The 27,639-nt window shown below is 55.0% G+C and overlaps 3 protein-coding genes across 12 annotated transcripts in view; 2 read left to right on the forward strand and 1 right to left on the reverse strand.

Moving 5' to 3' along the window:
- Positions 1 to 1,559, forward strand: part of FANCA (FA complementation group A) — a 39,869-nt gene extending 38,310 nt beyond the window's left edge. For 2 of the 4 annotated variants that reach the window (XM_070451375.1, XM_070451374.1), the window contains 2 exons: positions 1 to 93; positions 248 to 1,559. In XM_070451375.1, the coding sequence (XP_070307476.1) occupies positions 1 to 93; positions 248 to 337 (183 nt within the window). In that variant the 3' untranslated portion in view covers positions 338 to 1,559. The other 2 variants (XR_011482254.1, XM_070451376.1) reach the window with 2 other exon arrangements.
- ZNF276 (zinc finger protein 276) lies at positions 383 to 27,603 on the reverse strand. 4 transcript variants are annotated; one of them, XM_020885297.2, is made up of 11 exons: positions 27,496 to 27,603; positions 9,954 to 10,257; positions 9,651 to 9,697; positions 9,106 to 9,552; positions 8,171 to 8,249; positions 6,929 to 7,012; positions 2,646 to 2,756; positions 2,502 to 2,577; positions 2,242 to 2,359; positions 995 to 1,094; positions 383 to 926 (listed from the first exon to the last, which is right to left on the reverse strand). In XM_020885297.2, exons 2-11 carry the CDS (start codon positions 10,235 to 10,237, stop codon positions 686 to 688), a joined length of 1,587 nt encoding a protein of 528 aa, XP_020740956.2. In that variant the 5' UTR covers positions 10,238 to 10,257; positions 27,496 to 27,603; the 3' UTR covers positions 383 to 685. The 4 variants fall into 4 exon arrangements, with proteins under 4 accessions (XP_020740956.2, XP_020740955.2, XP_070307484.1 ...); XM_020885296.2 differs by lacking the exon at positions 27,496 to 27,603 and adding an exon at positions 14,697 to 14,789; XM_070451383.1 differs by lacking the exon at positions 27,496 to 27,603 and adding an exon at positions 13,981 to 14,203.
- Positions 14,940 to 24,325, forward strand: VPS9D1 (VPS9 domain containing 1). Of its 4 annotated transcripts, none has more exons than XM_020885292.2 (15): positions 14,940 to 15,050; positions 16,274 to 16,349; positions 17,678 to 17,770; positions 17,880 to 18,033; positions 19,288 to 19,399; positions 19,472 to 19,534; positions 19,850 to 19,902; positions 20,076 to 20,163; positions 20,266 to 20,351; positions 20,657 to 21,105; positions 21,327 to 21,456; positions 21,659 to 21,867; positions 22,096 to 22,180; positions 23,387 to 23,491; positions 23,630 to 24,325. In XM_020885292.2, the coding sequence occupies exons 1-15, from the start codon at positions 14,952 to 14,954 to the stop codon at positions 23,721 to 23,723; spliced, it is 1,896 nt and encodes a 631-aa protein (XP_020740951.1). In that variant the 5' UTR covers positions 14,940 to 14,951; the 3' UTR covers positions 23,724 to 24,325. The 4 variants fall into 4 exon arrangements, with proteins under 4 accessions (XP_020740951.1, XP_070307483.1, XP_020740953.1 ...); XM_070451382.1 differs by having other exon boundaries at positions 21,363 to 21,456; XM_020885294.2 differs by having other exon boundaries at positions 17,681 to 17,770.
- Positions 27,604 to 27,639: the final 36 nt, after the last annotated feature.

Raw genomic sequence — 27,639 nt, forward strand, 5'->3', positions numbered from 1 at the left:
GGCGACCCCGTAAGCCTGATAACAAACGCCCGTCTCTTTCTGCTGCAATTGATACCTCGGTGCCCAGAAAGGAGCTTCTTGCACGTGGCAGAGGTAACACCCAGGTGCTCACCATTGTGTCTGTGTTTAGGTCCATGTCACTCTGTGACATGAGGATGCTGGACGCCTTGGGGAAAGTTGGCATCCAGCATCCAGGCCTGGGAGGGACAGGGGGTAGCATGGGTCCAGCATGTGGGCTTTGTTGCAGCTGCTGGCTGTGAGTGAAGATTGTGACCCGGAAGTGAGTGCTGCTCTCCTGAGCAGGCGGCAGGCTGTGCTGGATCCTTCTCTCTCCTAGGAGCCCCAGGTCTTCTGACCCGATCTGCACAGGGCACTGCCCAGCTCCTCGGTAAATAATTTATTACAAGCATAACATGGAGCTCTTGTTGCCCTGAAAAGTGGGTTACAAATCTCAATTGCTTTAGTGGGGAAGAGGAATCAGTTCTCTAAAAAATCTGCATCTGGCCCAAGTTACTCTGCTTATAGGAGAAGAAACTGCTGGTCCCAGAGCAGAGGCCACAAGACCCCGCAAGCCGTGGACTGAACCATCACCACCCAGCACACATAGTGGGGGTGCGTCAGGACACCACTCTGCCCACAGGCCTGAAGTTCAGTCACCACCCCTGACCTCAGGGCGGGCAGGCCCTCAGGTGGGCTCAGCCTTCACCACCTGCCCTGCTGCGGGCCTGGGTGGGGCCTCCGGGGCCTGGTCTGGGGTCTGCGTCAGCGGATGCACCATGGACATGTGCACGTTGAGGTTGTGTGCCTTCTCAAACCGCCGGCCACACTGGTCACAGGCAAAGTCCAGCTCCGTCTCAGCCTTGTGCTTGGTCATGTGGTACTTCAGGGATGCCCGCTGCCGGCACTGGAACCCGCAGACCTCACACCTATGGGATGGGGGCAGTGAGCCAGGGCCAGGGTGCTGCCAGCGGGAGGGCCACCACCCCCAACTTACTGCAGAGGCTTAGCTCCAGAGTGGCGCATCTGATGGACCAGGAGGTGCTTCCGCTGCTTGAAGGTCTGTCCACACTCATCGCAGATGTAGTTCCGCACCTCTGGGGACCAGATAAGGAGTGACCACAGGCCCTGACACTGTCCACTCGGTGCCCGAGCACCTAACTCACAGATGACACAGCTATGACCCACGTCACCTGGCTGTAGCATGTTTCCCTAAACCTCCTATTTTCTGGAGCACCAATTCTTAGAGGAAGCCCAATCAGTGCAGTTTCACAGATGACTGATTGCAGCTACTGCTACTCTAGGGACTGCCCATGCTGGGCCCACCACTGGGGTACCCACTGTGGAAGTCAGTCTTAAAAGAGCTTTTCAACAAAACTTTAACGTCACACCCCCAGCCATGCACCTGGGGCACCACCACATGCTTCTTTCCTACATCACTGAGCATCTACCAGCACCTGATGCAGCTGCAGGCAGGCTCCTCCCTGACTAGGAGCAATCGTCCTGACAGTGTGAGGTCTAGACTGTTCTGTGCTGAAAATAAAAACTGCTCGTGGTCACGATGACTGTGGTCAGACTGAGTTACAACGGCTTGACTCTTGACCAGGGAATTACTGTGTCAGGAGTAATGGACAAGAACACTCACAGCATGAAATGCTGTGAAACCGAGGGACTGTGAGCCAGCCATTAAGTGGGCAAATCAGAGTGAAGAAGTCAATCATTTGTACAGAGGTCAACAGAGGAAAAGTATCGTTTAGAATGGACTATCTGGATGTAGGGGCTGCACGTCGGGAGAGCTGCCTTCTGGGCAGAACCAGCAATGACAAGCATAGGCACACACGAGTCCAAGGTCGTGGACACGTGTTCAGAGAGAAGGGGTAGTAACCTCACATGCTGATGGCAGTGATCACTGGGGCACCACTTTACCTATACTTTTCCCACCAGTTGCTACCATGAGTTTAGGTCACTTCTATAATCTGAAAAGCATATATCATTTTCTTCCAGTAATGATGTAAATGGAGAAGAAAATGGCAACCCACTCTAGTATTCTTGCCTGGAGAATCCCATGGACAAAGGAGCCTGGTGGGCTACAGTTCATGGGGTCGCAAAGAGTTGGACATGACTAAGCGACGAACACACACAATGATGTAAAAATAGACCACAATAGACACAGGACAGCGCCAGAGTTTCTTCAGTGTCAGTTCCCCGGAGCCCCATCTGCAGGGGGCAGGGGAGGGGACACACCTGTGTGGATGAGCTTGACGTGGCGCTGCAGGTAGCGGTCGATCATGAACACCTTGTTGCAGCCGGGGTGTGGGCAGGGCCTCTCCCGGACCTCCTCGTGGTGCTCCTTGACATGCTTCTGTGAGAGGGACCGGGGGCGTGAGTCCCCCAGTCCAGCCAACACCCCCAAGCAGCGCACAGGCCTTCTCTCCACGAAGGCACAGACCCAACTAGGCCCTGTCAGCAGAGCTGGGGGTGCACTCTCCTGGGAGCCCCCTCACCTTCATGCCGTCGGCCCCGCGGTACACGGCCGTGCAGCCCTGGTGCGGACACTTGTAGATGGTGGGTAGTTCCTCCCTGCAATGCAGAGCACACATGGAACCATGGCCCCCATAGGCTGTGCAACCCCCGCTCCAGCCCCTCACCTCTCACACCGCGGCTTGCCCTTCCAGCCCGGCTTGGGTCCAGGTTTCTTTCGGATTTTTGGTTCTTCTGACTTCTTGGCTTCTTTGCTTTCACCTTTCCTACCAGACACCCTGGAGGAAAAGACAACACTGGTCAGTAATATTTCTGATCTTTTTGCATACGCGGTGTTCATTTTTCTTTAAACACTGAGGTGGTTTCCTCGGATCTCCAGGGCTAACCTCCAGTCCCCATGCTGACCACCTGACCTTCACACTAACACTTGGCCACCAGAGCTAGAAAGACTCCGTGGGAAAGTGGAGGCCCTGCTCAGCCACCTCATGACCCAGGAGTGGGCCTTCAGGGCCAAGTATCACTCCCTGTCGTCAACACCAAAAACACAACTTTGGAGACACCAGGGAAAATCGTGGAGTTGGGGAAGCTAGAAAGAAGATCCAGATCCACTATCCTGGAACCTGCCAGGAGACCCCCAGCAACCAGGGGGGAGCTCCACATTCGCTGCTGTCTCCCCACTGCAGACCCTAGGCAGTGGGCACCTCAGCTAGTCTTACGGGGCCCTGAGGACCAGGCCAGACAGAGCAGCTTCCCCCTTGGTGTTCTTCAAAGTCTTAAAGAGACATGCACACCTTTTCTTAGATCCAGGAATGTAAGGAAATCTGTCAGGAACAGAAGGCAAACTACTGAAAGCTTTTCCTCTAGTATCAGGAGCAAGACAAGAGATGCCCACTTTCACCATTTCTCTACATAGTATTGAAAGTCCCAGCCAGAGCCGTTAGGCAAAGGAATAGAAAAGGCATCTAAATTAACAGGAAAGAAAATTACCTCTAGTCATGATGCCATGATGTTATATGTAGGAAAAAAAGCTACATAGAAAAATTGAGCAAAGTTGCAGGGTGGAAAAATGAACACATTAAAACCCAGTCCTGTTCCTACACACTAAAAATGAACAGTCCAAAAAAGGAAATTAAGAAAACTATTCATTTTTAATAGCATCATAAGAAATAAGATACTTAGAAGTAAACTTTAAATGTTAAAGACTGGCATATAAAACTATGAAAATGCTGCTGAAATTAAGACCTAAGCAAGTAGAAACACATGTTCATGAACTGGAAAATTTAAAACTGTAAAGATGGCAATAATCCCCCAAAGCAATCTATACATTCAATCCCTATGAAAATTCTGTGTTTTTTTACAATGTAGAAAAAAAATCCTAAGTTTCACATGGAATTTCAAAGGACACTGAATAGCCACACAACTTTGAAAGACAACAAAGCTGAAGAATTCACTTCCTGATTCCAAAATTTACTACAAAGCCACAGTAATCAAAGCAGCGTGGTACTGGCATAAGGATAGACATACATACTGAGGAACTGAGAGACCAGAAATAAACCCCTGCAAGTACAATCAACTGACTTTTGACAAAGGTGCCAAGACCACTCACTAGGGAAAGGACAGTGTTTTCAACAAAAGGTGCTGGGACAACCACATATCCACATGCAAAAGAGTGGGGCTCGATCTATACCTCATACCATACACAGAAATAACTCAAATGTATCAAAGACCTAAATCTAAGTGAAAACTGTGAAACTCTTATGGGTAAATCTTCCATGACTTTAGACTTGGTTATGGTTTCTCCTGAATATGACACCAAAAGCACAGTAAACTAAAAAAGTAAAAATAGGAACACTGGACTTCAGTGAAAAAAGGGGAAATATATTCTACAGTTCAGTGGCAAAACAAACAAACTACTTAGTTAAAACATAGGCAAAGAACTTCGACAGACATTTCTCCAAAGATGATACAAACATGAAAAGCCACTCAACATCACTATCACTAGGGAAATGCAAATCAAAATTACTATGAGATACTACTTAACATCCACTAGCAGGACCTAAAATAACAAGGTTTGGTGAGGATATATAGAAATCAGAACCCCTGCACATTGGCAGCAGGAAATGTAGAATGTGCAGCTGCTGTAGAAAACTATGGCAGTTCCTCAGAAAGTTAAAAGTACCACAGGACCCAAAGAATCAAAAAGAGGTCTCAAACAGATAATTGTTACACCAACCTTTCTAGAACTACTGACAGCAGCCAAAATGTGGTCCCTCCCTACCATGGCTGTGCTGCATGGCAACCCGACCAGGGATCAAACCTATGTCCCCAGCAGTAGAAACGTGGCATCCTAACCACTAGACCACCAGGGAAGTCCCTTTAATAGAATCTTATAGAAAGGAATCAAACTGACAGGTCACAACATGGAAGAATCTCAAAACCCTATTCTGAGTGACAGAAGCCAGTAGCAAAGGGACACACAGAGTCCCCAGAATGGATAGGTACACTAGAAGTTGGCAGGGCCTGAGGGGCGGAAGTCACTGCTTCATGAGAGTGCGTGTGGGATGGACAAAGTCTGGAAACAGTGCTGACGGTTGCACAACATTGTCAAAGTTCTGAAATGCGGCTGAACTGTACACTTAAAAAATGGTAAAACAGTAACCTTTGTTGTGTATTAATGTACCACAAATAAAAACATGAACAGTTGTTTTCCTCTTCAAACAGTATATTAACAAGAACCTTTTCAACAACTGCACAGGCTGCTCCTGCCCTTCTTTGTCTATGACTATTCTCTGTCACCCGGCCATGGTCCTGGCTCCCACCCTCCGCTGCTGTGCAGCTCAGGCACCCAGTGAGAGCTGAGCTGTGCCCGCTGCTCGCGCCAAATCACATGTTCCTTTTGAGCAGGGGCAGCCTCCAGGTCTCCCAGTGCGTCCCTGAAGGACAAGGGGCTGGGGTCCCGCAGGCGCGGGAGGATGGCGCTCACAGGCCCCACTTGGGGCTGCCGGTGCTTTACCTCCCCGTGGCCGCTCAGGCTCCCGTGGGAACCCTGGCAGCTGGTGTCCCCTCCTGTCTGCGTGGCTGAGGACCTCGACGGGCACGTCTGCTGCAAGGTCATATGGACCTCGGCCGCATCCTAGGACGTCAGCAGGCATTCGTGTTGTGGTGCCGGAGGCACCAAGAGGCCATCAGGGAAGAGCCCAGGGCTCCAGCCTTCCACAGGCACAACTTCCACTAAAATGTTCCATTTGACCACAGCCTCTGAACACGTTGCAGCTTCCCTGGTGGCTCAGAGGTTAAAGCATCTGCCTGCAATGCGGGAGACCTGGGTTCAATCCCTGGGTTGGGAAGATCCCCTGGAGAAGGAAATGGCAACCCACTCCAGTACTCTTGCCTGGAAAATCCCATGGATGGAGGAGCCTGGCAGGCTGCAGTCCATGGGGTTGCAAAGAGCCAGACATGACTGAGCGAGTTCACTTTCTTTCTGAACACACACCTGGTGTGTCCTGGCCTATAGCATGTGTCTGTGCGCCCTCCCGGAAACCCAGGAAAGGAGGGGCTGCCTGCCTGCCATCTCTACCTGGAGCAGGGCAGGGACTTTCCCTCTCCTAACCCCACGCCAGTCGCCCTAGGACTGCTGGCAGCAGGACATAAGAGGTGGGCTCATGGAGATCAGGGTGGAGAGCAAGGGCTCCTGCTGCAGCAGACCTGGTCCCTCCAACTTGGCCCTCCTGATGCCCCCTCTGGCCCAGCAGCGTCTGTCCATTCAGGCCTGTTCGAGGGCTGTGACCCAGCCCCACATCCCAACTGGGGACTCCCAAACCACTGCCTCTCATCTCCACCCACAAAGGGGAAAGGAAGTTGTGTCTGCTTCTCCATTTTGTTTTGCGCTTTCCTGGCTGATGGTGTGGTTTCATTCTATGTCAGAAGCCCAAGCTGGGCATCTACTAACTGGAGATGTTTCGGTGTTCCTGGGCCCCGGGTAACACAGTGATAAGCAGCCTCCTCCTGCCAGGATCCACGGAGCAAGGACACAAAACCCTGTGGGAGGTGGGCTGCCTCAACAAGGGAACAGGGCCAAAGGTAGACCCGAGAGCAACTGCAGGGCCAGGTGGCCATATTGCCAAGGCCCTGGGCACAGAGGGCAGAAGGCGAGCAGGAGGAATCAGAGGCCACCAGAGCAGACATGGGTGGGTGGCTGAGTCACATTCACAGGGCTGCACTAGGCCAGGTCCCTGCGCTGAACTGGGAAAGTCCTCCTGGGTCACCAAGAAGCCACCCTTCACTGGGCTGGTGAGGTCAGGTCATCAGAGAAGCAAAGTGTGTGCTGACCAAGGCAGACAGCGGCAAGCCACCATCTGGTCCCTGCTGCCCTCAGGGCAGATGCAGGTCTCCAGGTCACCCACTGGACACCCCCAAACCCAGGGAGCTCATGGCACCACCATTCCCTTACTTCTTTCCTGGGTACGGCTCAAAGGACTCATCCGAGGACTGGGTGTTCTGCTTCTTGTCATTTTCATCTTCACTCAGGAAATCTCTAGGAAAGAAGAGAACCTTCAGCAACGCTCTGGGGCAGGTGACGGAGGCAGTGAAACTTCCTGTCTAACACCATGTGGATCCCCACACTACATGCTTTACTTCTCAAAAGGCCTAAAATCCCCAATCCTCTAATACCATCTTCTAACAGAAAGGGCAAACCAGGGTCACAGGCTGAGGATCCCCGGTAAGCCATGCCTCTCATCACACCAGAACCCCAAACTCAGAAAGTCAGCCTACGAGGCGCCAGGCAGAGATGAAGACCCTCACAAGAGGTGGCTTCGCACCAAGTGGGCTTTTAGAATGTCACCTCACTCCCGTTAACTATAAACACCTACCCAAATGACAGGAGAGCTGTCAGTGATTTCAAAGGATAACAAAGGCCTGAAAAAGATCTGCACGTCTGTAAACTCTACCCTAAAACGTGAGTCACATTAGCTCTGCTAGTCTACAGACAGAGCCTGGCTGGCATGCCTCAGCCGCCCCACAGGCTGCCACCCTCCCCACAGAGAAAGGCCCAAGGATGGCTGGTGGCTGCAGGACAGCCACAGCCTCCTGACCCGGGGTGGGGGGTGGATTTCTGGCACCCACTGGTTCTCCTCCAGCACCTAGGTCATCTGTCACTGGCACCAAAAATCACGCTGTCGTTCTACTTGTTCGGACAAAGTGCATCTGTGGTCCAGCCACAGCACACAAGGCAGGGTGGAAAGGTCGGCTGGAGTGCGGCCTCCACCCCGAGAGATTTGGTCTTGGAGACCAAGAAGGGGGGGGGCCAGGAGCAGACAGGTGGTCTTGCCTGCCTCTAGATTTGTCGTCCACTCCACATCACAAACACCATGATAAACAGCCAGAGGCTGGCTTCTGTTCTAGTAACATCTGGGGTTGGCATAAAACTCAGCCTTGGAGGCGGAGACGAGCCAGCAACCAGAGGACCATCTGAACAGAGTGATGTCCACACCTGGCTGGGCCTCCCATGCAGCTCCATCAGGTCCAAAGTGCCCCCAATCAAAAAAGGAAGCCTGTTAAGCACCCCCTGCCACTGCCCTCCTCCCAACAGAGAAAGGGGAAGGCCAGCAAGAGCCAGGCCTCAGCCCCTGGGATGGTGGCGTTGGGTTGCCAAGGAGGAATGTTAGGCTATGTAAACCCACTCTTCTCTCACCCCTCAGAAAGGTCACTGAACTCGTCTTTTACCCGATCATCCGAGGTTGGAGATGGAACCTGCTTCTCACCCAATTGCCCTGGGAAACAAAGAACAAGACTCCAGTCACCTGTCACCCCAGGGGAACAGCACAGTAGTCCTCCCCACAGGCATGACAGGGCGCCTAGGGCTCCCATGCCTCCAAATCCACTCACCTCCTGGCCCCCCCCCAAGGCCACTGCACAGCCAAGCCCACCATGCCACCCTCATGTCCTGCCAACAGTAGCAACAGCAGCAAATCCAGCCCTGCCCCAGACGTTCAGATCCAGTCACTCTGGGATGTTTCAGAACATCGGATACACTGGTATCCAAGTACCGCAGGCACACAGTTCAAAAATCCAAGCAGTTCTAAGAACCATGAAGCCCTTCAGCATGAGCACCGCATCACTCTGAACCATCTGGTGGCTGAACATCTACTCGCAGGAGCAGCCTGGCACCCACATGGAAACTGAGAGACATGGGTAGGAAGCCGGTCCGGCCTTCCTAATACCATGTTGGCGAACAGCTTCACCCAACACACAGGGCCACAGGATCAGGCCCCACAGGGCACTGATAGGCCCAGGGAGTGACCTGCACTGGCTAGGGACAACCCCTGATCCCAGCTGCCTTCATGCCCCACGAAGGCCCGGGTTCTTCCTCCCTCCGTGCCCTGGCCCCAAGCAGGCTTGGAGGAAGCCTGGATGGCAGGGGAGCATACCTTGAAGGAAGGCGCTCAAGCGGGGTCACCCCCTCTGCCGTCAGACATGCACGAGGCAGTGCCAGGGCTGCCCTGGTCACTATACCGGCCCCTCTACGCACGATACCATTGCTACCACCACAACACCCACTTCCTGCCAAGGACCCTGCCTGGCTCAGGACCAGAAATACTGGTCAAATAGCCCAGAGGAGCCGCCTACCTGAGGTCCCACCTTGGGGGAGGCTTGGCTGAGACGGGGGTCCCGGCCCCGGTCCCACTGGGTCACCATCTGAAGGAAGCCGGTTTGTGTCCATGCTGGGGAGTGTCTCGGTCTCAGCCCCAGCCGCAGCTGCTCTGCTTTGGGAGCTCTGAGGGGCAGCCCCGGTGGGGCTGAACCCCCGATGCTGGGGGAGTCGTGGGGCTGAATCCTTGTCCCACGTCCACTTGACACCCAAAGCGCTGTCCAGCAAGAGGGCCCCGCAGCTGGAGTCGGCGTTCATGGTGTAGTCATGGCCCTGGTCGCAGCCCCACACGGCCCGGATGACACCACAGTACTCGGAGGACAGCGTCCTCTGGAGGCTAGGTAGGGCCCCACAGCCGGCCGCGTGTCTGTGCACCCACCCCACCAAGCCACGCAGGCCCTGGGGGTTCGAAGCAATCAGGTCCACTGAGGAAAGGCAGAGAGACGCCAGCCCGTGGCCAGTCAGCATCTGGGTCCCCCCACCTCCCACCCACCTTGCAACCCCACACTGGGGGCGCACTCACCCACACACGCTCCCTCCTCCGGCCCCATCCGTGGCTGGACACCGACCCTGCAAAGGAGCAGAGTTGCTCACCAAGACAAGCATGGGGCCCAGTGGCCACTGAGTGTGCAGGCTGAGCCTTTCCCTCCAAGGCCACCCACCAGGCCCTCCCTGCCCTGTGCTCTCCTGTCAGCCTCCCCACACACCCAGTGGCTGCTGTTTATGAGTGTCTGCCTCGCCAGGCACCCGGGCTGCCCTGTGCCCACGCAGCCCTGTTCACACGGTCTCCTGCATGCCCCCAGCAAAGGAGGAAAGGGGCGCCTACTTTGTGCAAGGCTTCCGGCGGCCTGTCGGGAGAACATTGACTCGCTGCAGGAAAGATGTGAGGAGGCCGTGGCACTGGTAGAACTGGGCATGGCAGTTCTTGCAGACAAACTGGGACAGAGCTGGGTCCTGGTGGACAGCCACGCCCAGGAGGTGCTGAAAATCTCGGATGAAAACACGGTCCCCAGGGGGTGGCCTTTCTGAGCTCTCCCCAGGCGCCCTGCCGGAGATGCTGCGGAGACTCCGGGAGGAGAACTTCCCATGACAAAGGCGACAGTGCCCCATGGCCAGGGCCCGGGCAGTTCCTGGGCAAGCACAGGAAACATGAAGTCAGGCATGCAGAACACAGCTCCCAGAAGAGGTGAGATCCACACTCCACCAGACCCCACCCCCACTCCCCACCAGCTCCTGGAGTGGGACCTCCTCAGACATGCCCCTTAAACACAAGTCCAGGTCTGGGCCAGAGGCAGGGCTCTGGCTCCAGGCTCCCAGATGAACACACAGTCTTTTGGGAGAATGGCCAGTGGAGGGTCTTCTGAGTGGAAAATCCTTTCAAAGAACTCTAAATGCCTCCAAACAAAGCCAGTATTGCTCTAATACTAAAACCAGACAAAGACACAACAAGGAAAGAAAATAATATTTATTTTTAATAAACATAGATGTACAAGTCTTCAACAAAATAACAGCAAACTGAACTCAACACTTAATTAAAAAGATCATGCACAATGATCAGCTGAAATGTATTCCAGGGAGGCAAGGATGGCTCAACCTTCCCAAATCAATTCATGTGACACACATTAACAAAATAAAAATCACACTCCTCTCAATAAATGGAGGAAAAAGTAGTGGATAAAATTCAATATCCATTCATGATAAAAACCTCAATAAACTGTATACAGATAGAAAATACCACCACATAATAAGAGCCATACACGACAAGCCCCGAGCTAACATCATACTCAACGGTAAAGAGCTAAAAGCTGTCTTCTAAGATCAGGAACAAAACAAAGATGCCCACTCTCACCATTTTTATTCAACACAGTACTGGACATTCTGGCCAAAGCAATTAGGCAAGAAAAATAAAAACCACCCAAATCATACAGACAGAAGCAAGACAATCGGTTTGTGTATAATGTTACATACAGAAAATTCTATAAGACTCCACCAAAAAAACTGTTAGAATAAACAAGTTCAGTTATAGAATACAAAATCAATATACAAACATAAGTTGATTTCCATACACGAATAACAAACTCGGATTTACAATTGTATCAAAAAGAATAAAATGCCTATGAATAAATATAACCAAAGAGATGAAAGACCTGTTCACTGACACCTATAAGACACTGACAAAAAAAATTGAAACCACAAATAAGTAGTCCATGATCATGGGTTGGAATAATTAATTGACATCAAATAATAAGACAATTGACATTAATTAACAAGAGAGTGTTAAAATGTCTACACTCCCCAAAGTCACCTACAAATTCAAAACAACCCCTATCAAAATCTCGTTGGTATTTTTCACAAAAATAGAAAAATCTTAAAATTTATATGAAACCAATAAAGATGCTGAACAGCCAAGAAAGCTCCACAAAGTTGAAGGCATCATGCTTCCTGATTTCAAACTATACCACCAAGCTACAATAATTAAAACAGTACAGTACTGGCATAAACAGAGGCACATAAAGGGACTTCACTGATGGTCCAGTGGCTAAGACTCCGCGTTCCCATTATAAGGGGCCAAGATTCAATCCCTAGTCAGGGAACTTGCCACAACTAAAGATCCCACATACTGCAACAAAGATCAAAGATCCTGTATGCCACAACTAAGACCCAACACAGCTAAATAAATATTTTTAATTAAAAAAAATTAACACATAAGCTAATGAAACAGAATAGACAGTACAGAAATAAATTCATGTATATATAGGTAATTAATCTACAACAAATAAGCCAAGATACAATGGGGAAAGGACAGTCTCTTCAACAAATGGTGTTGAGAAAATGGTGTTGAGACAGCCACATGCAAAAGAATGAAACTAGACCATCTTATACCATACTCAACTCAAAATGGATTAAAGACCTGAAAGACTTCTCCTTCCATGTAACAAAACATAATGGTTAGCTCCCTGACATTGGTCTTGGAGATGATTTTTTGGATTGACACCAAAAGCAAAGGTAACAAATGCAAAAATAAATAAATGGGACTATGTCAAACTAAAAAGTTTCTGCACAGCAAAGAAAACCATCAACAAAATGAAAAGGCAACCTACTGAATAGGAAAAAATACTCACCAGTTATGTATCACATAAGGGATTAATAACCAAAATATGTAAAGAACTCATACAACTCAATAACAAAAATAATCTGATTTTTAAAATGAGCAAAGGCTCTAAAGAGACCTGTTTCTAAAGAAGGCGTGCAGATAACCAACAGGTGTATGAAAAGGTGGTCAACATTACTTCATGAGGGAAATGCAAATCAAAACTACAATGAGGAAAAAAAAAAAATCCCACAATGAGACATTTACCTCCCACCTATCAGAATGGCCATCACCAAAAAGACAAGTAATTACAAGTGTTGGTAAGGATGTGCAGAAAAGGGAACACTTGTACACTGTTAGTGAGAATGTAACTTGGTGCAGCCACTATTGAAAACAGCATAGAGGTTCCTCAAAAAATTAAAAATAAAACTACTATGCAGTCCAGCAATTCCACTGCTCAGTATTTATCCTAAGGAAATAAAAAACACTAACTTGAAAAGGTACATGCATGCACCCCTATATACATTGCAGCATTATCTGTAATACCCAAGGTGTCTATCAATGTATGAATGTATAAACTGTGGTATATATACTCAATAGACTATTTACTCAGCTATTAACAAGCAAGAAAAATTTTGCCATTTCCAACGACAAAGATGGACATTATCAGCATCATACTAAGTGAAATCAGTCAGATGGAGTAGAATAAATACCATATGACGTTACTAACATGTGGAATCTACAAAAAGAGAAAATCATGAACTAATAATTACATTAAAGATATTGTTGGTTGAAAGAAGGGGAGTGAGGTCCTGAGTGAAATGCGGTTGCAGTGATGAAAAGGTGCAAACTTCCAGTTATAAAGTACGTCCTGGTGACATCGTCTACCGTATGGTAACTATAGTTACCACAACATAATACTTATCTGTATATCTGAAAATTGCTAAGAGCTCTTAAAAGTTGATCCTAAAAGTTATCACAAGGGAAAAAGACTGCTAACTTGGAGTGGTGATGGATGTTAGCTAGTATGCCTAAAACCAACATCATGTTATGTGCCAACTATACATCAAATTTTTTTCTCAAAAAAAAAGTTTTGAGTATATAAATGCCTCCACAGCTATAGAACCGTCATAAACTGAGCTGGAAACTTCATTCCTCTTCACACCACTCCCCTGAGACCAGAAGCGAAGGAATCGTGTCCACACACTGCTTTCCCGGGGGTCTCTGCTCCTGACTGCAGGAGTAGACGATGCCCCTGCCTCTCTGCCCCGGGATTATAGGAGAGCAGCTTGAAGTCCTTTCTGAGGGGGCAAAAGCATGACACTAAGACCAAGTGCATATTAACCCCCATACAGTCTGTCGGGGCGAGGGGGGCGGCGGGCATTCCTATACTTAATCCTCAGTTCTGTTTTAGCGAAGAGGAAGCTGAGGCCCTGAGAGATTCAGCCATTATCCGAAAAGCACAGCGCAAAACCACGACTGAAACCAGGCCTGGCCGACAGACGGCACGACTCGACCACTAAACTACTCCGCGAGCTCTGAGGGGAGCCGATGGGTCAGCTGTGTTGCAAAAGAACACCCCGCGCAGCTGCGGCGTCCCGGAGAGGCCACTTCACCCCTCCCAGCAGGGAGGCCTAGTCCGCTTTCTGAGGAGACACCCTGGGCCGGGGGGGGTCCCGCGGGGTCCCGGTGGCCACCGGGGGCACTCTACGGTCACAGGGGCCCCACCCGCCGCCCCTCGCGACCGGACGGCCGGACCCACCTGCCTCGTCTGCGCCGTCCTCGCCCGCGTCCCCGCAGGGCCGCGCCGGGCCCCAGCCCAGCCGCGCCGCCACCACGGCCGCCGCCTCGGCCACGTCGGGCCCGCTGCGGGCGGGGCGGCCCCGGGCCCGGCCTCCGCCACAACTGCCGCGGCCCGAGCTCCCGCGCTGCCGGGACGCCGCGGGCGACAGGAAGCGCCCGAGCCGGTCCCGCTTCATAGCCGTGGAGATGGCTTAAACTCGGCCCCAGCGCTCCGCCCCGTCAGACCCGGCTCGGCCCAACTCGGCCCCACCCGGCTCCGTCCGGCCCAGCTCCGCCCCACTCGGCTCCGCCCGGCCCGGCTCGATACCGCTCGGCCCCGCTCGGCTAGCTGGGCCGAGAGGTAGGACGTCCAGAGCCTCTCATCCGCTACGCGGACTGTGCTCGGTCGTTTCCGTTCGACTCCGCCGCTCGGCTCCGCTGGACTTACTGGAAGCGGGGCATGGCGAAGAGGAGGGGCGGGGCGAGGAAGGAGGAGGATGAAGAGACCAGGATGGGGCGGACTGACCAGCGGAGGGGAGGGAGAGGAGAGTGTGAAGGGAGGAGCGGAGAGTGACGAGGGGAGGGGCGCAGTGAGGAGGGGAGGAGCGCAGTGAGGAGGGCAGAGCAGCACGGCTTGAGGGCAAGGGGCGCCGTCTGTCACCGACGTGGAGTGCGGGCAGCAGCAGTTGCACTTACACGCTCTTGGCTACAGCGTAAGGAGGTTATCTGAGAGCTCCGTCACCCCCACCTCCGCCCCTTCGGCCCCAGGAGCAGAGCGCGTAGCGAGCCAACGGGGCGGGGCTGCCGGAAGTGGGCCCTTTCTGGTACCACCTTTTCCTATGGTCCTGGGCTCGGGCGGCACCTGCTCCTCCACATATTGCGTTCCGGGCCCCAAGCCGGCCGCCCCGCCCCTCGGCCGCCGCCGCCGCCGCCGCCTCCCCCGCCGGCGCCATGGCCGCAGCGGCCGGGGACGGCTCGGTGAAGCCACTGCAATGCGCCATGAAGCTGGCCAACGGGGCCATCGAGCTGGACACCGGCAACCGGCCCCGGGTAAGGCGGGCAGAGCCGAGCGGGGCGGGGGCGGTCGCCGACCAGCGACCGGCCTGGTGGGCGTGGGCGAGGGCGGGGCCGCGGGGAGGGCACCTCCAGGCCTCTCTGAAGACTCCGGGGTGCCGGCTCCAGCTTGGGCCGTGACCTTGGACAGCTCCCGCCTTATCTTTTTTTTTTTTTCCCCCTCGTTTGTTTAGCTGTTCGGTTGGAGCCGAGGCGTTTTTATTTGTGAAGGGACTCAGGAGATTCTATGAAGCAGCCCTCCAAAGTGTATCTGGCAGACAGTCCCGTGTGTTTGTGTAGTTTGGAGGCGGACCCTGTAGATTTGGTCAGATTCCCAAAGGGGACGGTACGCAGAAGAGGTTAACTGCGGCTTTCGAGTCGCCTTCAGAGCTTGTTTGGTAGGAAGTGCCGGCGGGGGAGGGGTGCGGCTTGTTTCTGAGAACCGGTGTTAATCCTAAAGGTGGCAACCGCGTGGAAAAGCCGGCAGAACCACTCTGGGCCGCCCAAGGGAAGAGTCGTTCAGGTCTTCCATCCGTTTCCTTTCCCAAGTCGCTATCCTAGGGCAGCAAATGCCCCCACAAGTCAGAAATCCTTCCCGGAATCCATTTTATCTTTATCTGAAGTGTAGACTTAAAGGTGGATAACGAGAACTGGGATGCAAGGAAACAAACAAAAAGCAGGCCCCATGCTGTCATTCCAAACGCCCTGAGCTCTGTCGGGCACCCCTGACCAGGAGGGTCACACGTTTGAAAATGCCAGCATTCTAGTGGCATAGACTCCTGCGTGCCCAGGGTTTTCCCAGACTGAGTCAGAAAGTGACTCTTTAAGATTTACAACACAGTCCCTGATTCACCTCCCAGGAAATAATTCTTTAAAGCCATTGAATGAATGGCCCCTGAGTTATACAGGAAAAGAACTTGTTGCATAGAGTGGAAATGGCAGCACCCGCCAGTGCTGCTTTCTTGACCCACTGAATGAGAACCTCCATTCCTTTCTGTGCTGGAGAGAAAGGAGTGACACCAACTTCAAGTCTAGAAAAATGGGTTATTCTCTGTGCTCCAGGCAGAGCAGTTACCAGCTAACCAGCTCGGATAATGAAGGTGTATCTCAGAGATAAGCAGGCACCATGGTTACTGTTTTCAAAAGGGCAGCAAGCAGACATCATGGAATTATTTGCCTCTAATGGCATGATCTATGTCATTTCTCTCCCCTGGGCACAGGAGGCATATACAGAATACCTGAGGAGCATCCACTACATCTCCCAGGTGCTGCTGGAAGAAGTGGAGGCCACTAAAGGTACAGCTTCTCCTGTGCTGCCCAGACCGTGGACAGCTTGGCCTTTGATGGGTCTCCTGGCCCCAGACCTGGGCGTGTCCCATGTCCTACCTGCTTGGTCATTAGCAGGTGAACACCTGAACACTCGCATGAGTGTGACATGGAGCAGGAAGGGATGGCTGCTGTGACTCGGGGGACAGAGATGGATGGGGACACGACCACAGACTGAATGCTGAACCCCAGTCCTGGGAGGAGTGAGATACACGATGGTTGGGGGCTGGGGGCGGCCCAGAGGCTCTGCAGCAAAGAGGGTGCCAGATACAAAACAGGCAGTCTGGAGAGAGGGAGGTGCAGTTGGGGCAGGCAGGGCCTTGGGTGGGCCTGGGGCTGTCCTGGCATGAGGAGAAGCTCAATGGATGCTTTGTGGGCAGAGGCCAACATGGCAGCAGAGCCTCCAGGAGGTTCCCACCATGGGGACAGCAGTGATGGGACTGCCGGGAGGTGGGCAAGTGAAGAGCTTGGGGAATGTTCTCTAAAGATCTGCCTTAGCAGACTTTCTCAGGGGACAGTGAGGTGCCAGGGTGGGGTGGGGGCCAGCGAGCTCTGGAGGTAGAGCAGGAGGTGGCAGGAGCTGAGGCCTCCATCATGGGCACGGTCTGCACCCAGCGTATGGCAGCCTGACATAGTCAGGGAGGTGGCCGTCCCCACAGTGAGCACCACCCTGGGGAGCTCAGCAGAGCTTTGAGCACACGGAGGAGGGCACAGTGGGAGTGGCCCTGAGGGGATGTCCCAGAGGAAAGACCATGAGGAGTCAGGGACCCTTGGAGAAGGGCAGCACATGAGTGGATGAGTGGAAATCTGGCGGCTGAACTAGGGTGTAGTGAGGGACTGGCCCTGAAGGCATTAGGAGGTGGGTCAGGAGTTGGGGCTGGTGGGGTCCATGGGAGACTGTCAGGTGGCAGCTCCTCCAGCATGAGTTTGCTGACAGGAGCGATTCCAGAGGAGGGAGTGCAGAGCAGAGAACAGATGCCCCTGGGATGCATGAGATGCAGGGTGCGGGGTGGGGGGCTCCTGGAGATGGGTGAGGAAGTGATCTCTGCGAAACAGCCACACTGCCTGCAGGGCCCACCTGGAGGAGGGGCTGTAAGTACATGTGAAGCTGTCCATGGGGAGAAAAGGCCAGGTTAGTTAGAGAAAAAGCTCTGATGGTCCAGGCAGAAGGACAAGTAAGCCACATAAAGGGCAAGTAGTCCAAAATAAGGAAGGGGGGTGCCTTTGCTTGTATCTCAGCAAGAATCTGATCAGTGACAGAGGGGATTGTGACCATCTTTTTTGTCACTTGCTCCCAGAAGCTGGGGAAACTGTGACCCCTGATACCTCAAAGATGCTGAAGCTGGCAGAGCAGTGTCTGGAGAGGGCCCAGTCAACAGCTGGCAAGCTTGGTAGGTGTCCAGCAGAAAGCTTTCTTGGGGCATCCCCCCGCCTCTGCCTGCCTCTCCTTTGTGGAATGTGGGGCCCCTATGCGGGTCCTTGGCTGTGTGTGTCTTACAGGGAAAACATGCCTGAGGACTGTGGCTGCGCCCGTGCCCTCCCCTGCTAGTCGACACCGCCGGGTGTACTCAGATGAGGGAGGGAAGCTCTCTCCGTTCCTGCCACCTGAGATCTTCCAGAAGCTTCAGGTCGTGGAGTCACAAAGTTCTAAGAAGTAAGATGGGACAGCACGGCATGTGGGCTAAGCCTGGGTTTGGAGGCACGGTGAGATAACGGTGGTGGCTTTAGTCAAAAGGAATCCTAGAATGGAAATAAGCTGGTGCCTAGCAGAAGCAAATGCAAATTGTCTCTGGAAAAAGGAACTTCAACTTCCGTGAAATGTGTAGTACATAGTCAGAGACAACCATGCACAAAAAGAAGTTTGAGCAGTAGCAGAAACACACCTGAAAAATCTTCAGATAGAATTATGGGACACAGACTGTAACACAATCATGCTGTCTATATTCAGGGAAATAAAAAGAAAGTTTTAAAATACCTTTAGGGAACAAGAAACTGTAAAATCTGACCCTTATTTATAATAGAGGTCAAATAAGAACCAAGTAGTAGTAAGAAATACTGAAATTATTTTTAAAAACTAATAAAAAGCAATGGAAACATTATATTCTCCTGTAAAAATACACACATGGACCCAAAAAGAAGTGTACAAGTTTGTGACAGCAGAGTGGACATAGCTGAAGAGGGAATTAGAGAACTGGATAAAAGGTTAAAGGTTTTCCTGAATGACTCACACACACAAAAAGAAAATATGAAAAAGACATGGAAGGTCTATCCAGAAACAGATGACAAAGAAAATGTAAGAGGAGCATTATTTGAATAGATAAAGACAATTTGCTTTCTAAAGCGGATGAAAGATCCCAAGACACAAATGCCAGAACCCCAGCAGGATAGGCAAGAGAACGGGCTCCTCCTGCTGCCAGGCTCTGAGCCACTGCTACATTTTGTCCCTGCATGTGCAGCTCTGGGGGAGGGCCAGGCACCAACTCCCATCCCAGGACAGTCTTGTGCCCCACAGCTTACTTCCTCCCACCCATGAAAGCAGGAAGATATTAGACTGAAACTTTGGATGGTGAGAGGGCTGTCAGTAGCTGTTACAGAGTACTGTGACCTCCCTTTTGTGGGCTGCAAACTAGCTATTTAGCCCACATGGTGCCTTCAGAGAGTTTCAATGCTATTCAGAAACTCATATGACTGAGTTGCTTAAAGGTCTGGAATCCAGGCAGTAGGGCCATATTTTAGGGGTGCAGCTGTCTCCTGTCCACCCCAGACCTCCTCTCTCCTTTACATCCCTGCTGCCCCGATCACCACCTCCTCACTTTGTGATCTCAGGGGAGGGCTAGGAGGGGTCCTCAGATAACTGGAGGGTTCCTGGCCTTCCTGGAGCTTGGCCAGCAGCTTGTCACAATTCCAGGGAGCTGACACCCCTGGAAGAGGCCTCCCTGCAGAATCAGAAGCTGAAAGCTGCTTATGAGGCCCGGATGGCCCGGCTAGACCCCAGCCAGGCCATGCAGAAGACATCCCTGGTGAGTGGGGCCCAGGACCATGTGGAGTGGGGGTGCCAGGGGGGCAGGCCTTATTCCCTCTTCCTGTCCTAGACCCTGTCCCTGCAGCGCCAGATGATGGAGAACCTGGTGATCGCTAAGGCCCGGGAGGACACAGTATCCTTTCCATCCAGCCTTGGGGTCCAGAGGCTTAAGCTGAGGGAGGAGGCAGGGAGGAGAGGTGCCAGAGCCCAGCATCCTTGTAGGGGGGAGCGGGAGGCAGTGCTTTCTGCCCATCCTGCTTTCTCTCACCTCCTGGCCTCTGCACAGGCCACCCTGCCCCTCCCAGCACCCACAGACTCCTCTCCACCCCTCAGGTCGACTAGGACTTGCCTTCTTCCACCCACCCCACCGGCCTGTGTCCGGCAGGGCTCAGGGACGCCTGGGGTCCATACATGCCACTCGGAAAGGGCCTTGACTCTGCTGCCCCAGCTGCAGAGGAAGATGGAAGAGCGCCGGCTGCGGCTGCAGGAGGCCGCCAACAAGTGCGTCCCTGCTTCCAGTCCCAGGACTTTGGGGGGTGGGGGGAGCAGGTGGGGGCTCCCGCGCCTGCCCGTCCAGCCCTGAGGTCCCCAGACCTGTCCTCCGTCCAGCCCTGAGGTCCCCAGACCTGTCCTCCGTCCAGCCCTGAGGTCCCCAGACCTGTCCTTCCTTCCAGGAGGTTCTGCAGCCAGGTTGCCCTGACCCCTGAGGAGCGGGAGCAGCGGGCCCTCTATGCCGCCATCCTGGAGTATGAACAAGACCATGTAAGTGCTGGGCGGAGCGGGGTGGGGAGGTCTGGTCCCAGGGGGCAGCCCTGGTGAGGGAGGAGGGGCTTCCAGGCTCTCTCCCAAGTTCCTGTCCTGCAGGACTGGCCAAAGCACTGGAAGGCCAAGCTCAAGAGGAGCCCGGGGGACCTGTCCCTGGTGACCAGCCTGGTCTCCCACCTGCTCAGGTATCGGTCCTCAGATCCCTCCAGCAGGGATTAAGAGGGAAAGAGGAGGAGGTCTGGGGTGACTGCAGGGGCATTAGGCCCCTGATGGCCTTTCACAGGCCTCTGCCTTCTCAGAGGGGCGGGACATTTGCCCTCAAGGCTTAATCCACGAGTCCCTTCTCTGAAATCCCTCACAGTGGGGCCACATGACCAGTGGGTGGGGGGGTCGGGCGGGCTTTGTAGCTCCCACCCCAGAGCCTGGTGAGGAGGCTGCAGCCGCCAGCCCTACGGGGCTGCCCTCTACACTGCTTCTACCCCACTCACAGCGTTCCCGACCACCCCATCTCCCAGCTCCTCAAGAAGCTCCAGTGTGCAGTGTACCGAGCGCTGTACCCCATCGTGAGCAAGGGCACCGCTCCTGGCTGCTGTTCCCTGCCCCCGGATGCCGATGGGCTGCTGGCTCCTGGAAGCCGGCGGCTCCGGCCTTCTCAGAGCCTCTACTGCATGCCTTCCCCCCCGGATCCCAGCCCAGCCCCAAGGCCCCCAGATGGCCCTTGTGCCAGCCCACCCCGCCCCAGCAGCCCCGCAGGGCCTCCCTCACCCCAGCTGCTGGGCAAGGACAGCTCCTTCGAGGACCTAGAACAGTTCTTGGCTACTCCTGAGAGGAGGGGCTGGGGCCCTGGGGGGCGGCCTGAGCCCCAGACCCCAGGGGTGAGGAAGGAGCCTATGCTGGAGCAGCTGAAGGGCACGGTGCAGGAAATACACGATGCCATCGGTGAGGCCCCAAGGCAGGTGGGCGGTTGGGCAGCTACCTGTGACCCTGTGACCCCAGGGATGAGGGCTTACCAGGCCGCAGGGTTTCAAGGGGAGGGGAGGCAGGCAGGCAGAGCGCCCTCCCAAGGAGCCCAGAAGCAACCTGCGGCGAGGCCCACCCCGAGGAGGCTGTCTGCGGGGCGGGACTGGAGGTCCCCGCTGAGCCGGCTCTGCTCCCGGCAGACAGGCTGCTCTCGCTCACCCTCCTGGCTTTTGAAGGCCTAAACACGGCCGCCTCCAAGGACCGCTGCCTGGCCTGCATCGAGGAGCCGTTCTTCTCCCCACTGTGGCCCCTGCTGCTGGCCGTCTATAGGTGGGCCCCTGCCCCCCGAGGTCCACCTGGGTGCTTCCCGCCGCTGGCGCCTTCCCTTCCCAGCCTCAGGTGTTTCGGGTTCGCAGGCGGTGCCACGCCCACCGTCCAGGATTCTGGGCGTGGCCGGCTCCCCCAGCCCGGTCTCTGTCTGCCCCGGTGTCGTTGTCTCTGGGCTGCTGAACCTGGCCTCTCTCCACTCCAGGAGCGTTCACCGCCTGCGGGAGGCGGCCTTGAGCCGGAGCATGGAGCTGTATAGGAATGCGCCCCCGGCGGCCATCGGCGTCCCCACCAGGCTCCTCCCCCAGGACCCCGAGGCCGCGGGAGCGGGCCCCTACCCCTACTGCGCCGCAGCCCAGGAGCTGGGGCTGCTGGTTCTGGAGAGCTGCCCCCAGAAGAAGCTGGAGTGCATTGGTGAGGGGATGGTTTGGGAAGGGAGAGCAGTGTCCCGTCCCACGGGGCACCCTGAGTCCACACCTCTGAGCCACAGCCTGGCCGTCTGGTGGGGAGGAGTCCCTTGGGACAGAAGCGATGCTTGTCCTCTCTGCCCGGTCCTGCACGGGGTGGGGGTGCGGCGGTGCCCCAGGCCGTTTGGAACACCGTCCCCACCCCCTCACACGAAGCCTGGCTTCTGTGCCTCAGTTCGGGCCCTGCGGGTCATCTGCGCCTGTGCGGAGGATTACTACCGGGCCCGGGAGGCTGCACTGCAGCCTGGCATCGCCGCTATGTGAGTCCCAGAAGGGTGCGATTGTGAGGTGTGGGCGGGCCTGGGGTGGGGGCAGCGCCCTGGGCTTGTCTGTGGCTGCCTTCAGAGGCTCAGGAAAGCGGAAGCGCTTCACCCTGCCCTGGCACTGGGTGCTTGGGGTTCTGCCTTGCTTCTCCTTGAGGCCCTTCCCACCAAAGACTCCTGGCTCCAGCCCTGCAGAGGACAGGGCCCTGCCCCTCTGTATTCTGGTGGCATTCTCGAAGCCTGTGCTTCCCCTCTGTGTCATATTGTCTTACACTTGGGGAAGCTTCCTTAGTCCCTGCCCAGACTCCCGAGGCGGGTAGGGGCCTTCCCCACTGTGTCCTGCCTTAACTCACCTGGACGGGCCTAGAGCCGGCAGTCTCCTGCCCTGGTACTGGTGAACCCTCTGGACCTGCCAGGGCTCTGCCTCCTGCCACCCTGTGCCAGAGACCAGGGTCGCCCTGAAGGCATGTGTGCTTGCAGCCGAGTGGGCAGGCTGTGGCGCCTACCTGTGCAGAGGCCTGGGGTTGCCTTCACCATTTTACCATCTGGCCTCAAAAAAAAATTGTTGCAGGTGAAAGGGTCCCAGAACTAAAAGTGTTTCAGAGCCCCCACACAAGCTCCCTCAGGATTTCTGAGGAGCCAGAGGGTGGGAAGGGTCCCTGAAGGTCTGTGGCTCCCAGGGAAGTGCGAACAGGAGTCCCTGGTCTGTGCCTTCATTCTTCTGGCAGAGAGCACTGACCCGTGGGGCCTTCACCGGGGTTTTGACCATCCCCCAGGGACTTCCTCACTCACTGAGAGGCTTCCTGTATCAGGTCTGGGGTACCAGGCGTGGCAAATGAGTGACCCTGATCCCAGGAGTGAACAGGCTGCCTGGGAACATGGGCCGCCCACTCCAGCAGCCTGTCCCTAGGCTCGGGCAAGTGCACAGGAAGGGGGAACGGTTCCTCCCTGGCCCAGCCCTGGGCTCTGCAGCACGGGGGCCCCATTCGGGTTGGCCTCAGTGCTCCCTGGTAGTCTTCCATCATGCTGATCCAAGCCCACCCCCACCCCCTGTGGCCGGCGGGTGGGAGGAGCACAGAGAGCAGCCAGCAAGCTCAAGGCTGCTCCAGGGACTCAGCTGGAGCTTCAGGCTTTTGGAGACTAAGCGGGCCCCCCTGCCCGGGTCCCTGGAGCCTCCTGGCTAGATGTGTGTCTCCCCAACAGTGGTGCTGATGACCTGCTGCCCATCCTGTCCTTTGTGGCGCTGAAGAGTGGCCTCCCTCAGTTGGTGTCGGAGTGTGCAGCCCTGGAGGAGTTCATCCATGAGAGGTGGGGTCCTCGAGCCTGTCCCTGGGCCACCTCAGCACGCAGCCCAGAGGAGCCCCCGACAGCCCCTGTGGGACCTCAGCACTGAGGTTCTGCCCCACAGCCCCTTCAGTGACAGGTGCCGGTATCGCCTCCATGCAGGTACCTGATAGGAGAGGAGGGCTACTGCCTGACATCCCTGCAGAGCGCCCTGAGCTACGTGGAGCTGCTGCCCCGGCGGGCCCTGGGCAAGTAGTGGAGGACCAGCCGGCCAGGGACTGGCCAGGAGACACCTGCACGGGGCAGCAGGCCAGCCGTGGAGGGGCTCTTGCCCCCGCGTGACATCGGCCCCCAGGGCTCAAGGAGGCCCCTCTGCTCCTGGGAGGATGAACGTCCTGGCGGCTCGGGCCGCTGACAGCTAGCACGAGGACTGAAGGGGCTATGGGCCTGGCCGAGGGCAGCTCTGCTCCCCTACATTCCTGTGACGTTCGGAACCCCCTGAGCCAGGTTGTTGTCTGAGTCCAGAAGAGAGCTGATCGCCCCCACAGAGGCCCAAGGCCCAGGTGGCTTCAGACCGTGCTGTTTATTTATTGGACACTGACCACTCTGTCCTGGAGGCCCGGGTGTCCCCAGGGCATCTGCCCATGTCTGGGACCTCTGAGCCACACTTCACCCTTGGCGGTGGGCCTGGAAATCCTGAGACCCTCCACCACCAATCCCCACCCCCACTCAGCCCCTTTGGGGTCGGTGCGAACCCTGGGTCAGACCTGCCTGTAGCCCACCGCCTGCCCACAAACTGTTACAGGCCCCTGGGCAGCCACTGACCCAACTGGAAATAAAAAGGTCACTGGCCTCTCCCTCCACGTGGCTCATTTGCTCCTCATCCTACTGGCCTGCCTGAGGCCTGAGTAGTACAGCCACGTCTGGCTGACCGGCAGGAACCAGACAGTCCCAGAGACCCTGAGGGGGGTTCACTGCCAAACTCAGCCTGCCTCCCAGCCCTCTGCCTAGGAGTGGGGTCTTGCAGGGGCCGTTCTCTCTAGTGTTAGACACACTCTGGGGGGCCTAGAGGGTTGGCAGGGTCAGAGGTCATCACTGGGCAGGACCTAAGCCTGGAGCACTTATCCTGAAGAGTTCTCCAGAGTCAGCTTTGCTCTCCAGGTAGACAGCACACCCAGGGGCCCCTGGAGAGCACAAGACAGGTGGCCTGGACGAAGCCCCAGACAGCATCTGCCAGGGAAGGAGGTGGGCGGTTTGCCCCCCACAGCAGAGCCTCGGCCCCCCCACCACGGCAGAGGCCCATCATGAAAGGAGTGGGCAGGTCCCTAGGAAAGGCTCAGTTGGACTTGACTCTGCATCCTGTGTGCACAGTGTCCCAGGGCTCTGCAGGAGAACATGAGGAAAGTGAGGCATGAAGAAGTGACCGCCTCCTCCAGGCCATACCTCCCAGAGCAGAGCTGGCTTTGAGCCCAGCAGGTTGACTCCAGAGGCCAGAGCGTACCAGTGGACATAACCTGAAGGGCAGGCACAGGCCCAGTGCCCTGGGGCAGCTGCCTGTCTCGGGAGCCTTTGTGAGCAGGAATAACCTGCCCACCAGCACCCCAAGAACAAACAAGCAGGTATCCACCCACTCACCCTGCCCTGCTCTCAGAACCTGGGGCCTCTGAATTCCTGCCCTTGTCTCCCACCCCTGCCCTCTCCAGAGGAAAGCCCCCAGCCCTGGACATGAGTCCCAGCCAGCTGTGAAGCCTGGGGATGATGACATCCCTGGTCCAGGCCTTGATGGGGACATCTCAAGGATGGGACTGTAAAGTCCCCCTCACAAAGCAGGTGGAGGTGAAGGTGGGTCTCAAGCTAGGCCTGACTGGGCGGGCCCCTGCTGGCCCTGAGGCTGTCTCCTTCCCCTGATCAGACAGCTTTCCTGCTGGTGATCCTGGGCCAGTTCTTTAGCCTCTCCCTGCCCGTGGCCCTCCATAGAACGAGTGAATGATGGATTCTTCACATAGAAAATCCTGCAGATCAACAAGAAAACGGCAGGAGCTCCAGTTAGAAAAATAGCAAAGGCTATGAACAGTCTGTCTTAAGAAGAAGAAATTTAAAAAGCTAATCAGCATAAGAAGTGTCTGAAATCATTTTAAAAATCAAGAAATGCAAAGTAAAACACAAGACAGGAAACCTAGGCATTGCACTGGTGAAGATAAGGTTGGAAAATCCAGAGGGCAGTGCTGCCTGGGAGACAGGGCCACACATGTGGTTGTGCAGCGTGCTGGGCCAAGTTAAGTATCAACTGACCCACCTACCTACTCCACTCCCGGTTGTAGCCCAAGGTCACAGGAGGCAGGGCAGCCTGCTGGGTGATAAGGCAGTCCACTTGGTGGCTTAAACACAGGACAGCCATTTGCTTTGCTCTTGAAACTCCCGTTTCGGCAGGATTCAGTATGGAAGTCTCATCTCTGCCCCCCTGCAGCATCAACTAGGTCAGCTTTCAAGCTGGAGTGACACAAGGTCCAGGGGTTAGGGTCATCTGGAGACTTGCCTACATCTCTGCCATCAGCAAGGGCCTCGGGGCTGTGAGGACAGCCATGCGAGGCCCACGTCCATTTCCTGTAACTAACTAGATGCCATAACAAAACAACACAAACTGGGGAGCGCAAAACAACGGAAAGTTTACTCTCAAAGTCCTAAAGTCTTAAATCAGGGTGTCCACAGAGCCGTGGGCCGGCAGAGTGCCAGACAGATCCCTTTCCTGCCTCGGTCCAGCTCTGGGGGCTCTTGTAGCCTCTGCTCGTGGCTGCAAGTCTCTGTGTCCATCATATGCCTCCTCTCGAAGTGTGTAACCTTCCTGCTCGTAAAGACACTGTTCTGACTAGGCTTAGGGTCCAGTCTGACTTCGTCTTAACTTGATTATATAAGCTCACATTCCCAGGCTCTATGGGGTTTGAATTTTATCTGGCCCCTCACACAGCTGCTGGTATCCCCCCAGCATGTGACTAGGTTCCAAGATTGAGCATCTCAAGACAATAAGGTGTTTCTGTGACCTAACCTAGGAATCCACACACTGTCATTTTCATTCTGTGTCCTCTATGGAAGGACAGTGCCAAGACCTACCCAGGTTCAAGGGTCCCACCAAAACAGGGGCCTGCTCCCTGGAGCAGCACACAACAATCCAGAGCAAGCCCCTGAAGCCACTGAGGGCCGGAGTGGAGCAGCAGAGCAGGGCAAGGCCGCAGGCGATGCCACAGAGTGGCAGGCGCTGTGCACCCACCGTAAACCACTGTGAACTGAGGAGAGTAGTAGGCGCAGCTGTTCTTCCTTCACTCAAGGGTGCACTTGGAGGTGTGTGAAGTCAGATGTCCCTTCAGGGTTGATGCGAGCCCGGAGGGGGCTGTGAGTCAAGTAAACAGTAAGTGCAAGACTGGAACGTTCATTGGTGCTCGGCAAAACACGGCTAGGCTCAGATTCCCTACTTGGTTATGATCTTTTTCTCAAAGTATAGAAATCTTTTCCCCAGTCAGGTTCCACTTGGCCTGGAGAGGTTAGGGTCCCAGAAATCGCGGAGCCTTGACTGCCCAAGGAGCGAACACATCCCTTCTCCACACAGTCTTAACGGTGAGTTAGGCAGGAAAACCAGAATAAGGAAATTGGAAGCTGTGGCCCATCTGGGCCTGGATGCCTGGAATCTCTGATCGAGTCAGAGGCCCAAAGAGGCCCACGTTGCTGTTCTGTTTTTTCTTTTGGGAGGAGCGCACGAGGAACTTCCCTGCTCGCGAATGGAACCCGGGGCCCCCAGCAGCGGAAGCGCGGAGTCCCACCAAATGGACCAACGGGTTGCTGTTTTAAATCACACGGAAACGCAAGTCTGGCGCCCACCTTGAGCGCCGGCCCCGCCCAGCCAGAGGGCGGCTCCGCCCTCTTCCCCAAGTCTGGTCATCCCCGTTAGGCGACGAGAAGGGTCCCGCCCCCTCGCGGTAGCCCCGCCCTCAAGATTCGGCCCGGGACCCCGACGTGCCCAGGAGGAGCCCCGGTACCTGCTTCCCTGGAGGCCTAGCGTTCCCAAGGGACCAGCTCTGGTGGTCTGCTCCCGCGGCAGGAGAGCGCCCCGTGCCAGCCTGGGTAGGAGCGCCCGCTGTGCAGCCCTCATGGGCAGTCCAGGTGCGTTGCTTTTGTGCACC

This window comes from Odocoileus virginianus, chromosome 20, assembly GCF_023699985.2.
Source record: "Odocoileus virginianus isolate 20LAN1187 ecotype Illinois chromosome 20, Ovbor_1.2, whole genome shotgun sequence".
NCBI classification, from domain to species: Eukaryota; Metazoa; Chordata; class Mammalia; order Artiodactyla; family Cervidae; genus Odocoileus; species Odocoileus virginianus.

Bases quoted from the DNA above. Each gene is read 5' to 3' on its own strand.
- ZNF276 (XM_070451383.1), bottom strand. From the start codon at position 14,197: ATGAAGCGGGACCGGCTCGGGCGCTTCCTGTCGCCCGCGGCGTCCCGG. The intron at 9,698-9,953 runs GTAGGCGCCCCT...GCTCCTTTGCAG, and splicing joins CGCCGGAAGCCTTGCACAAA to GGTCGGTGTCCAGCCACGGA. The intron at 2,757-6,928 runs GTAAGGGAATGG...CTTTTCCTCCAG, and splicing joins GAGCCGTACCCAGGAAAGAA to GGTGTCTGGTAGGAAAGGTG.
- VPS9D1 (XM_020885292.2), top strand. From the start codon at position 14,952: ATGGCCGCAGCGGCCGGGGACGGCTCGGTGAAGCCACTGCAATGCGCC. The intron at 21,868-22,095 runs GTGAGGGGATGG...TCTGTGCCTCAG, and splicing joins GAAGAAGCTGGAGTGCATTG to TTCGGGCCCTGCGGGTCATC. The intron at 22,181-23,386 runs GTGAGTCCCAGA...TCTCCCCAACAG, and splicing joins CAGCCTGGCATCGCCGCTAT to TGGTGCTGATGACCTGCTGC.